Raw genomic sequence first — 13,961 nt, 5'->3', positions numbered from 1 at the left:
ATGTTATTTCGCGAGATCAGTAGAGGTGTTTAGTTCCTGAGCATAACTGATAATGGTAATCGTTACGTTCTGGACAATTTTGTTCCAAGCGGTCATCAGAGGCTAGCCAGTTGGAACAGTTGTGCTGAAAATAATACAGAGCAGACTGACTATCCTATGGACAGGACATGAAAATTGACAAGTTTTCCAAGAAACTATGCTTCTTGAGAAAAAAACTTAAACCTTTTTATCAGCCCGACCCTGGAATTAACTTCTTAGATATCATCATGTAGCCATATTAAGGCGTAACGAATTAGTATACTTAACCAGGGTCAATAAACTACACTACTAAGAAAAATGTACATGCATTCAAGGTATACACGCAGGAACTTCGTTGAAATGTGACATTTTTAACGTCATCTTCTTAACTGACGATTAGATGACTTGATGGAAAACCATATATAATACATACAATCCTATACGTCTTGTAATTTTTATTGTTTTGTAAAACGCCATCGCCATAGGTCACTTTCTCAATGACATTCATCAGCAATTATGTATGCTAAATTATCATCTAATTGGTGTTTCAAATATAATTTTCCTTCGTGATGTAATAATTAATCTATATCGATAAGAAGTTTCACGCTTCGAGTGTTAAAAGTCATAAGAGAGCCGTAGCCGCGTGCGCGTCGTAAAAGCGCCATTCGTTTGACTAATCACAAATGAATATCGCTCGGTTCAGTCCTTTACCCGCCACGGCGTGCTGTTGCCCACACCTCGTTATCTCAACACGAACGAGCTGAAATGTCAACAATTCAATTCGAGTTTCGCTCGGAATCGACTCAGTTCCCCTGAGCTCGTCAGCCAGCGTCGCTGCTGGCGCTCAGCATTTTAAATATCGATAGCGTTATTATGCTCGTGTCTCGTACGAGGAGTGGTCGTCTGGGATGACTACATTCTTAGCGCTTCCTGCGGCGTTGGATGCCCTAATTCCGAGTGGTTATAAATGAGTGAATTTCGTTTGAATAGCTCCCATCCTGTTGTCAAGTTCGTTTATTCCCGGTGAATCGGTATGTACGTATTTTTGTTCTTATATTCACAATGTCAGTTGACAATGTCACACGAACTTCACTTTTATGCATAATAAATGTATTATTCAATTTATTTAAATTGAATAAAATGCCAGCGCCGCAAACCGCATTTTCCAGATTTACCTCAAAACCAAACCCGATACGTTTTAAAGATTCAATGACGAAACATCACGAAAACCCTTGTCAATGACTATGAAAAAGAATCAGGAGATGCCCTTGAAGGGCTTCGAAGAGGAGCCAGTCCAACTGGACGAGGTTCTCAGTAAACTGGGAGCGTTCGGCAAACACCAGCTGATCACGATGTGCATGCTGGCTCTCGTGTACGCGACCAACTCGATATACAACGTGAACTATGTGTTCGCCGTCGAAGATGTTAACTATAGGTGAATAATATATTTCATTAATCCTTTATTTCAATTTACAAGACCATAAATATAAGATCCTTGGTCATAAAGCACTATTTTGTTTTTAATTTTATCTTCATTTTAAAACTATAAAGATGCAAGGTGCCCGAATGTGAGTCGATTGTGACATCGTTTGCGGCTCCCTGGCATAACATAACGTCTCTAGACCTGGAAAACGAGGGCATAAAGCAGTGCTACCGGCACCCACCCCTCACCGGGCAATGTCTCGCCTTCAACTCCAGCCTGACGATGCCGTGCACGGAGTGGGTCTATGATGTACCAAATAGCTTTGTTGCCGAGGTGAGTACAATTAACGTTATATATTTGTAAACAAAACCGTAAAGTAAAAAATAGTAAAGGAAATGAAAAAATGGATGAATAGGAGGTAACGGATCGCGGGTTAGAAGCCAATAATAAAAACATGCCAGAATGAATGTCCAGTCAAATATCAAGTGATTGGTATGAGTTTATAATTCGTCCACAAACACGCCGCGGAACTCGTAGGCTAGTAGAATATCATTAAAATCTTTTCCAGATATAAACGCGTTGTATAATGTTAAGAAAACCGTAAAAATCAACTGCAACTAATATTTCCTTTGACTGGGATTATGATACATTCCCAGGCATGAGGAATAAAGCAGAGTTATCAGTCAGTCTATACAAACTTCTGCATTTCTCAAAGAATAAGTAAATTTAAGAAAAACATATGTAAATTTATACAATTAATATAAAAGGCTGCATACAGTTTTGTTATCAACATTCATGTGATTTAGTCAACCAACGAAAGCAATATCTAGTCCTTCGTGACCTATCTAGGCGTAGACAATTAATAGTATCTCGTATCAGATAAGGCTGCACCCGGTATCCGGTGCGCTGTGGACCAATTGTAGTACAAAAGGCTCTAGTTTTAACATTATCGAATCATCTCCAAGTTCGTGACCACTTAGTGCAAGAAACGTTTCGCTAATAAGTAGGTACTGGTGTGTTTATGTTATTTTGATATTGCATGTGTATTTAATTTGCTCATTATGTACATTCTACAAAAGTAGTACACATGCATTACCATTTTCCTTGAGAATTTAAGTAGAGTTTCGATTTAGTGCAATCCTAACCTAATTGAATGCTGACCGATGGCTAGATATTTGGAGAAGTTACTATAGCAAAAGTGTTTACGCAGATATAGGTAGATGCACTCAGAATGCCCTAGACGAAGCCTTAACATCGGGGACATGATTCAGGCCGTCTAGGTTATAATTTTAATAAGTCACTGTTTCTAGTGGTCGATAAATAAAAACCTAATGAAATAAAATAGCATTTTCTTGACATTAGTCTAAAGCAGTGTTTATATACGAATCGTAATTGCTTCAAATATTTTATTTTATAATGTATTGTTTAAAGCGTAAACATTAGTGAACACTGCGTGTAACAAATAGGTTACACACTTTACACTTTAATCCTCTTGGTCAACGCGGTCCATCCCTTTCTACGTTTTAGATTTCAATGAACGGAATAATTTGAGCATATGGGAAAATGATAAAATATATTTCAATATATACAAACATCGAACAACAAATCGACGGCAGTGAATAAGTGAATATTACTATTATTATTTAAAATCGCCAATTAATTCGTCGGCGAGGTATACTATGTATTTGTTACAACTAAGTATGTCGTAAGCTCCAGTGCTGCCAATTTAAACGCCGCCTTATGATTTCATTTTTATGTCTAGTTTTACTGCTAAAAAAATCCGACATTGACAAATGTCAAGGTGATAACATTTTATTATTAGATACGTTTTTTAATATTAATAAAAATGTATTTACAAGTGATTAGTTAAGCAGATGTTACAAACCTTAATATCTATTAATTTTATGGTACATGTTAAGAACTTAACCTTATATTTGATTTTATATTACGTGAAATTAATATTCTTGAAAATACTGTCAATCATACAGTTAATTTAATACACATATTGTTTTGCTAAAGTCAATGAGAATACTTAATTTCCAAACAATAGAAAACCTTAAACCCATAATTACAATATAAACTATAAAAACCTAGTCATAATCGATTTACTCCAGAGCGCGACATTAAATTTATAACGATCTTTACCTCATTTATTCTGAAATTAGAGATGCAGATATTGCATGAATAAAAAACAAAACAAATTCTAATAAATTACATACTATGAACGTTTCTTTATTAACTAGCTTAAATTTTAAATGGTTTGGTTTGAGCCTAATATTAATTCTTAAAACTGGCAAACAAAGTTGTACGGTCAGAAGTTAACCACAATGGGCACTGAAGCGGCAGTACAGCCGGGCGGTAAGTTCTGACTTATATATAGGGAATAGGTGGAATGTTTTAAATGCGTCTAAACCAACTACAGATGGCCAATGTAACTTTATTTTCGAATACAGTAATAAATTTGAATATTTCACTTACTGTTATGATGCAGTTAACAAAAATCGTAAAGTTAATTGCTTAGGCTGTATAAATTCTAGGATTGTAGTATGACTCCGTCGCATCGAGTAAATAGATTACAGCAAATGCAGTCAATAGGGCTCAAGTGAACTATGCATCCAATAAAACAAACAATGCGAGAGCCTAGGGGGCAATTTGTTTGCGGCCCGCGATACCGATACTGGTCGGTGGCCATTTGCATATTTTTTGCGACCGGTCCGCGCTGCACGGGGCGCGCAGTTCGCCTCGAGAGTAATATCCCAGTGGTATGCGATAGCCAATACGTTCGTCCTGATAAGCTATTCGACGTCTCACATTATCTACGAACCTCACGGTGGTCGTTCCTTTTGAAATTCATTTCGATTCTAGAATTTTATATAATAATTAAAGCCTAAGTTTTCAAATAATTTCCATTATGAATGGTATAACAACAAAAATGTCTCGCATGTATGCAGTTACATCGAAAATGCACTACATTACTCATACTATATTTAGCCTGAATACTTCGTTCAAATTTGCACAGCTGCTAAAACAATTTTCATAATTTTGAAATATGACGTAATTATATTTACAGTTCGGCTTGGCGTGTGACGACTGGAAAGCAACACTAGTGGGTACGATCCACTGCTTCGGGAGCATGGTGGGGCAACTGCTGCAGGGTCAAATATCTGACAGGTTGTTTCTTTAAGAGAAAACCGTTTATTGGAATTTCTTAGTTAGATTTCTATGATCACTGACTTAAATGCCGACGGAAAATGTATTGCACTGAGAAGGCAAATAAAAATAGACATATTTAAACAAAAACAGCTACTTTACTTTACAGTAGTACATACTGAATCATTTGGTATTTTTTGGGCGACAACTGAACCGCCGCTGTCATCAGGAGGAGGCAATAAGCAACTAAGTATTATACATAAGATGTTCATGTTAACTGATTAGTTGTTATAATACGAGTAATAGATTGTACAGCTCACGTTTCAATTTAAACAATTTACAGATTCGGTCGAAAAACTGCCGCGGTATTCGCGGGAACGATGGGAGCCGTGCTGGGTCTTGCCAAGAGCTTCTCCAACTCCTTTTGGCTGTACATCGTCCTCGAAGGACTAGAGGCGGCCATCGGCGACGCCCTCTCGCCTATGTTTATGTTAAGTGAGTTTGATTCAATTTCCTTCCAAGAAACACTATTTTTACAATTTATCAACTTTCAGAATTTTAATTATTTTCAGAATTTATTCAGTACATCGCAAGTATATCCGTGACTAATGTACATTCCCTTTTGTATTATAATATTTTTGGAAAGCAATTCAAAAAATTCGTCACTATTCAAATTCGACACTTTTAATGGAAGAAATATAAAGTCTTCTTTCACGTCTACAGTCCAGCGTCAGTCAAATGATATAAGATATTTGCCCCTGTATCTGTTATTAAAGTGCCTCATTCACGAGTCACGCCAGAACGTAGAAATACCAAAGCATTGCCTTTAATTAGGGCCTTTATTTTAATTGTACAATTTGCAAAATTTAACTTATTTAAATTGTACTAATAAAATTAACTAAGTAAAAAATTATCATTAATCCGAATCAAACTTATATTCTATTTGGTTGAACAGGCATAGAAATCGTTGAAAAAAAACGCGCAGTACTGTACCAGATGATATTACTAAACTTCTACACGGGTGGTCAAATTATAATGCCGCTCATCGCTTGGGCGGTGCCCTACTGGCGCAACTTCCTCAGGGTCATATACGCGCCTACGCTCCTCATATTGACCTACTCCTTCTTCCTTGACGAAAGTATTCGATGGCTCTTCAGCAAGGGGAAAAAAGAGCAAGGCATCAAGTTAATAGAAAAGATTGCAAAAAGAAATAACGTTAAAATCGACAAGAATCTATTGAACAGGTTGGACTACAGCGACGACGACACCTCGAGCAAGTTGAATGACAGGAAACTGTTAATGAAGACCTTCAGATCCAAGATAATGATGCGGAGATTCCTCGTGTGTCTGGTCTGGTGGTTCACGATCACTCTGATCAACTACGGCATGATGATCAGCTCTGTGCTGATCAACGGAAACAAATATCTCAACTTCGCGTTGCTCATTATGATGGACATACCTGCGAACATTTTCTACTGGCTGGCTTTAGCGAAGTACAAGAGAAAGCTACCGCTGGTCGCGTCCTTTATTGTCGGTGGAGTGTTTTGTGTGTCGCAGCCTTTCATACCAAAAGGTTTGTCAAAACGTTGTATCTTTCACCATTATTTATAGTTGTATACATAATACGAAACCACTGAGCGTCTTGTCGCAATGATTCTGATTCTGAAACGACTGCTTAACATTTCCTTAAATCTTCCATCTGATGGATCAACAGTGTTTGAGGACTTACTTGAATGCAATTTGTTATATTTTTACTCTTTCTATTTTTTATTATTTTTCATTGTATTAAGAATAAAAATAGTTATTATTATTTATTTATTAGAGCTATCAGAGTGTAAATGTTAAGCAAAAACGTTCTTTATGAAGCACTTATGAAACGTTATGTGACAGAATTCAATTGAATGTAAAGCTACCAACGGTTCAGTATATAAACTAATGTAACTGTTTTCCACCATTTCCATTACAAAGTTCTGTGAATCAAATACAATTAAATTTATATCCTCCTTGAAAATCCGCAAATATGTACTAACTCGACGTTACAAATGAGGGAATTGGATACAGACCTTATATCAATTTAATCCATCCTAACCATTTTAATCTGTTATTTTACACTTAATAATATGTATTGTCCGATTGTGATTTAATTGTTCTCCAGGCTTCGCTTGGCTGGGCCTGGCGCTGTTCATGGCGTTTGAGATGCTGGCGACGTTCTCGTACAACATCGTGTACATGTACACGTCGGAGCTCTTCCCCACGTACACGCGGAACTCCATGCACTCCATTTGCTCAGCGATGGGCCGCATCGGATCGCTCTTGGCGCCGCAGACACCATTATTGGTAGGCTATACATACCTTGTTATCTTACTTATATTGTTAATGTTCATTGTATGCTGGTAACACAACTGGACAATGTTTTAGCATCGCATGCTGTTTTGTATTCTGCCCTGACAAAAGTTATGATACTTCAAATGTGCTCATGATTTCTTTAACCAAATTTATAAAAACGATTAGTCCCAAATCATAAGAAGCGGGTTTTATTACGGTGTATTATTCGACATCGGTATATATTTAAAAAAATATACTTTTAATTAATTTTCAGATGACGTACTGGTCCGGATTACCAGCTTTAATATTCGGATTAACCTCGCTAGTTTCCGGGGCCCTGACTCTATTCATGCCCGAAACAGCGCGGACGCAGCTACCCGACACCATTCGGGAAGCGGAGACCATCGGCAAAACGAAACGCAAACACGACCCCGCCGCGGACACGCTGAAGGGAACCTAAGATAATAGCCGAACGTAACACGATACGAACGAACACGGCGGACGAATGACGTGAAACGTTAAGTAATATTTTACGATATTAAAAACATAACCATAAATATGTTTGTCGCGTTGTAACGCCGAGAGAAAACTTATTCTGAAGTTCGAATTATAAATAAACCCGTCACCGGAGTTTTTATTGACCCGTCTCTAATATTATGAGACTGACTTTTATAAAGTTATAAGAAACATCGCAGGAAGAGAGAGGGCAACGATATTATCGAAAGTATTATGTCTACTTCAAGTGCATGAGTATTGTATGTGTCGTGTTTGGTTAGTTTAATACTTTGTAAATATGTTATTAAAGTTTTGTTACGTGTTTTTTTTTTAGTTGTAAAAATCCCAACAAACCTAAAACACGACAGCCAATTTACTGTGTTTGTCCAATTGGAAATTCTTTGAATCTACTTAATACGATTTCACCAAAGAGATTCGTCGTAAAATTACAATTCTCAGAACTAACATAATATAATATGTAATGTTTAATTCTTAAAACCTCATCGAATAAACGAATATTAATTTATGGGGATATTTTAAGCAATTTAAGCCAAAGCTTTGATTGTTAACAAGTTTATTTAGCTTCATCTAATATAAAGGTGATGTTAGTTCCAGCCGATGACAACATCGTCTAAAATTTGAAATTTTGCAATATATTTAATGTAGCCGTTACCTATAAATGCTTTTATAGATTGTTACTTATAATATTATGCAACTATGGACGTGTCTAGTTAAGAACACTTTAAATACGTAACAGCGCACAAATGAGCAATTTATAAAAAGTACAAGTAGTAATAATGTAAAATTAATTTGAAAAAGAAGGTGGTTTCTAATTGGCAAGAAATTTCCTTCGTTAATGTTTGAGCTCGATGAACTGCGACCGTTAACGCAAACATTAAGGTACGGAGGTAAGGCCGAGGCACTAAAGTACAAGGTCGTCAGGCGACGCGTGCGCAGGTGTCGCCGACGCAAACGACCAAACGCCAAATAAATAGTCTCGTCAGTAAAAGTATCGATACTTTACTTTTAAGTTAAATTTAGTCGGTTTATATTCCGCAGTCGCTAACAGTCAACTTCGTGACAATTTTTTTATGACTCCTAAAGTCGTATGATAGAAACGAATAATCAAAGAACAATGGGTTCATAAACATCAGATACCTAACGAGGTGCCTAATAAATCCCAGTCTAGGTTCCTGTAGCTGAAGTCACGATGCGACTTGTACCTCGTCAATTACAGCTCCTAAAGTAACTCAGCGGGCTGAGACTCGAAACTCCGCATCCTTCGAGCCCAATAAAGAAAGAAAAATCAAACTTAATAATCAGCGATCAATCAAATTAAGCTTACGTTATGTGTTCGTGGTATGTTAGGAGATTTTTTTACGGCTCTTACACCCGAAATATAATAAATATATATAAAAAGTTTAAAATAAGTGTCACAGTAAATTTTATATTTACACAAAAAATCATGATAATTAAATGAGTAAATATTTGTAGCGGGTCTTTGATTAAACCCTGCAGAGTGCAGATGGTCTGAGGCCCAAGTAACTGACTGAAATGCCGAACTAAAAAGCACCACGCTCACCGAATTAATAGCTCAGAGGATGTCATTAATATTACTGGTATTAACAAACTTTTATGACAATATTTATTCGAGAAAACTAGATACTAAAAAAAATACGTTTTTAAAAGAAACTGATATGACCTCAGCTTCGTGACAATTTCATTTCGATAAATAACTTAAGAGAATCCGGATTAATTAAAAACAATAACATCAACGATCAAGTTAACGAGTTTGAAAAAAAGCAAAACATTCGAGCAATTAACCGGATTATCAGCAGCGCTCAGACGGTAATGGGTTGGAAATTAAAATACAATAGCGATCGTTATTTACTAGTATTCGAGCAATAAAATGTGTAACGATTCGTCACACGAGAACCGCTCATAGCGATACCGTTGGGAGAGGGCACTTTATGAGTCGAAATTCAGCCGTTTGAAGAATACAGATGGAAATATTCTCTTTTTTATTAAATGTTTTGATATATTTAAATGCAAAGATGTGAGTCGAATCCGTGAAGTATTAATATTTTAATGAGTTGAGGATATAAACAACATGTTTAAATTACAGCAAAAAAAAAAAGTTTGTGAATGCCGGGTAAAGATAGAGCATTTAAAAGTTTTTTAAGAACGTACAGTCGTGTGTTTTATTTGCCTCGACGAAAGCTTTTGACTCGAAATAATATCTGACTAAAAATGTTATTTATCTAAGCAACCCGTGAGCGGACGGGACACAGGCCTGCTAGCAAAAACATTCCCAAAGCGCGTTGGCGTCAAATTTTTCGAAATATTTTTATTTCATTAATATATAACAGCTACTTAATAGATAATATTTACATACTAATGTAATACAATGCAAGTACTCGTAGAAGTACAATTATCAAATAAAAATATGAACTGGCTGGTTTTCTTTTAATATTTACTAAAATTTATTTTAGAATTATAGTTTAACAAAACATTTACTTTAATAGATTAAGCTCATAAAAATCGTATAGAAAGCGACAGTTGGACAAAATGTGCTTGCAATGAAATGAAACAATATATTTGGTATAGACGTCGACGTCGATACGGTATCAGCGCGTCCCTACCCTGAGTTATGTTGACAAAACGCCCGGACACGGCACGCTAATGCAACGGCAAACCTCAAGCCGAACGCGCTGCGAGCGATATATTGCACTCGAAATGCCATCGAGCTGACCGCTTTGTTTTATAAAAAGTTATAACTCTTCAATTATGTATGCAGTTTATATGAAATTAACTCAGGCTCTAATTCCTTAATTTCAATATTGAATCATGTAATGGAAGCATTACATTTACTTATTGATAGTCAAAGAAACGCCCAGATATGAGAAGAAACGGTGAAAGAAACTGCGGGTCTCTTATTTTTTTGTTGTCAAAACAGAATTAAATACAAAACAAAAATGATGTAATCAAACGACTGAGTGACTTTTTATGGTAGGACATTACTCAAAAGCTTAATTTTCCCAATCACGAGTAACGATTGCGGTGAGTTAGTCAATTTCGTACTGCGGCTAGCGTTCAGAGTGATATCACAAAAAAATTATACATAATATTTTGAACAGTAGGAGTTACAAATAACAAAACCTCATTCGTACAACCTGCGTAGTTTTAGTTTAGTGGCTTCAAGTAACGTTTGAGAAATTTTCACCTCACTTGATAGTAAGTGGTCACCGCTACCCATAGACATTGGTTGCATTCCATGCATTGATTGTCAATGCACCATGACTTATATCCATTTTAATCGTTTACTGGCACATTACCCTTCAAATACAAAATCAATACTAAGTTTTAGTGTTTGTCGTTGGAATGTATGATTTGCGTCTTGCACACGCAATGCCTTAACGTAATTTACCTAGTCCACATAAGCGTGTTTAAGCGACGGTCGCATTTCAAGTATTTTAAATATATCGTAGCAAACTTGACTAGCAAGTGTCAGACAAGGGTGCCGCGAAATTATCGTTTAACCAATCCCTTGAGTCATGTCACTTCCATCGTATCACAACCTGAGGACCTTCCGCGCCCAAATATTTAACCGACAAACAAATTACATATAAAAAACGATAGTCTCTTCAAGTGCATGAAACAGTTATTGAATTACCGGCCCGTTTCCAATCTCCTAAGTGACTGGAACTGAGAACTGTTTGCTCAACGAGACATAATGATTTGATGTTATATACACTCACGTCAAGCAAAAATAATACACTAAAGTCTACAAAGCAATGTTTTACACGATGAATTCAGGTAATCTGATTTAGAAATATGAAATTAAATAAAATTATTATTTTTTGAAATTTCAATTTTAAACACGGCATTATTTATCATATCTTTCGTCCCGTTTCAAATTGTCACTATTTATTGAGGTGTTTTCGATAATATGTAACATGCTATATAGCTATCCAGCCTCTCTATAATATTTTGGTGAATTCATTTAAATCCGTTCAGCGATTCCGGTGTTTTGCAGTACCATCCGTTTATCCAAGCATTCTAGTAAGATACATATTAATTCCATAAATTTATTTCACCTTTATATTTAGGACCTGAACGACTCCATAAAAGAAAAAAAAACACTTATAAAACGCTTCTATTAAATACTCTAAAGGCCCATTTAAATTTAAACATATTCTTCAAAAATACTCCAATAAACCTACGACTACATTAACTACTGTTAAACTACTATTCAAACAACACCTTATAAACATTAATTATTAAAATATTACTATTTGATTGCTATCGCATTAAGATTAATATTTCATTCGTTAAAATACATAAAAAACATTAACTAAAGTCATAAATATGTCTAGTAGATACAAATTCAATCAAAGCTAACTTTCACCGGCACCTGCCTATATACGTACATGTAACGTATGTGTATGTATGTTCGTGTGTATGTAAGTACATCGGAGCTCGTAAGAGCGCACGTTGTTGAAGATGTTCGTCGATAATGCCATTCAACTTGACCCTGCGTCGCTGCCTTACGCAAGCGTCGAAATATTTCAAATTAAATCATCTCGCGAGCTTGCGTGTTCGCGCTTCGATTCGGATCGCCATCGCGTCGGTCAGACCGCGCTCACACTTGCTAGTAACCGACTTGCAGAGTAAAGTAATGTATTCATCATATCTGTATAAAAGTAAAGAGATAGACAGGCAGTGAAATTAGTAGCTCCTGGGCAAGGATTTCACCCGTGTGATGCGGGCCAGTCGTTGAATTTTCACTTTGGTGGTTTAAAAATTAATATCTTGTAATCACTGGGCCATGTATATGTGTGGTCCTATCTTAACTCCAAAATAAAACCAACAACTAATTTTTTATCATTTTCAACAATAAAAGAGTCGGTCGGAGAAAAAGCTAATGTCAAGTAAACAGTATCATATAATATGTGAGATTTTATGAAAAATATTATCTATTATGTATTCAGCAAACTATTTAGTGAATATTAAATATAGTATTAAGAGTAGTAAGAAGAGAGGTTCGGGTCGAGGTTCACAAACGCAACTCTAATTTAATATTCAAATTTCTTCATTCAGTGTAACCAGACCTTAAATGGAATAAAAGTCAGAGTTCTGAGAGCAATAATATTCGTCACACTCCACATCCACCGCGGAGATTACAAGTAATTAACATTCCAGGTGATGTTCAAAAAGCTCTAACGGATACAAAGAGCTCCGAGCTTATTCCTATCATAAAAAGATGAAGAAAAGGAATTCAAAGCGAATTAAAGTCAAACTTTAATCGTAAATGGTATTAAATATTATCTAAAAGAACAGGATAATCGCTGAGCTTACTTTTTTTGTTCGGATATTCATATTATTACTTGATGATCATACTTAAGTACGAACAGCAGGAAAGCATGGATGAATAATCTAGTAAGTTAGCAACGTCTATTTCCCTGCATGGCAGTAACTTTAGTGCAAAACAATATTGTTGAGTTAACCAACGTAATTACAAGCACAAAGAACTTAGTCAGCGGTCAACAGAATACGCATAAAATATACTAAATTAGTTATTTTCTGTCACTGCAAGAAACATTTAATGCCTTTCCACGAGCAAGCAATTACAATTCCAATAAAATAAAATCGAAGACGCTAACTGACATTTTTGTTTTGTAAAAAATATGTTTGGCGCCTTTTTAATAGTGTGACCTCTCCGCGAGCAAGAGCTAATTTATTTCAAAGATAAGTAAATTTGAAACCCTTCCTTTAAATGCACTTCATAAGCGAGGCCGCGACCGCATTAGTGGAGATAACCTCTGGGAGTCGCGTGAGAAGTGTTTTATCAAACACTAATTTGAATCGAAAGAAATTGTAATTCTCTTAATTGCTGAAAATACAAAGAATTTCCTTAATTACATATTGTCAAGGATGAATTTAAATTCAAGTCGTAACTTAGACGCAACCACTAACCTAACCTAACCCAGCCGAAAATCGCAGTATATTCACGTGATATTTAAAATTAAGATTTTTTTTCTAAGAGACTATTCTAATATTATGAAGGACGTAAATCTAAGAGTTCCCTTCATACGCATTAGACTTGGTTGTGCTCTTCACGATGCATTGACCGCGTGTCCCAGGTCACGTGGTATTGTCATCACTGTGTGTGCGTTTAAACTATTTTGTTAATAGAATCTATTATCTCATGGGCTATTTCCTTACTCGGGAGAGGCTAAGATTGCGTTCACTGTGTTTATATTCTTACAAGCTTTTAATTAACTTTCTTTGTTTTCTTGCTGACGTGTGTCAATCAAACCATTCAAGCTCAATTAGAACCACTTACTCCAATACTACGGAGTTGAAGTTTTACACATTGGTTCTGATCCGATGACAATGCAGTTATGCTAAGTATTGCCTGATTTTAAAGTCTAGATTGCCTCGAGACGAAATTTTAGGATACATATTAACGTCAGTGTCTAAAAAAGTTTTTTTTATTATTAATTTAAGTATGATATTTGATAGTGCTTTTTATCTGAATAACAGATTA

The 13,961-nt window shown here is 35.8% G+C and overlaps 1 protein-coding gene across 2 annotated transcripts; it reads left to right on the top strand.

The window, feature by feature from the left end:
* The first annotated feature begins 703 nt into the window (after positions 1–703).
* Positions 704–7,736, top strand: LOC124537234 (solute carrier family 22 member 3-like). Of its 2 annotated transcripts, none has more exons than XM_047114006.1 (8): positions 704–1,053; positions 1,188–1,453; positions 1,570–1,774; positions 4,512–4,612; positions 4,935–5,086; positions 5,547–6,164; positions 6,747–6,928; positions 7,191–7,736. In XM_047114006.1, the coding sequence occupies exons 2-8, from the start codon at positions 1,257–1,259 to the stop codon at positions 7,374–7,376; spliced, it is 1,641 nt and encodes a 546-aa protein (XP_046969962.1). In that variant the 5' UTR covers positions 704–1,053; positions 1,188–1,256; the 3' UTR covers positions 7,377–7,736. The 2 variants fall into 2 exon arrangements, with proteins under 2 accessions (XP_046969962.1, XP_046969961.1); XM_047114005.1 differs by having other exon boundaries at positions 705–1,049.
* The last annotated feature ends 6,225 nt before the right edge of the window (positions 7,737–13,961 follow it).

Source organism: Vanessa cardui, chromosome 18 (assembly GCF_905220365.1).
Source record: "Vanessa cardui chromosome 18, ilVanCard2.1, whole genome shotgun sequence".
Taxonomy (NCBI): Eukaryota; Metazoa; Arthropoda; class Insecta; order Lepidoptera; family Nymphalidae; genus Vanessa; species Vanessa cardui.
This window is presented reverse-complemented; position numbering and strand designations above follow the sequence as displayed.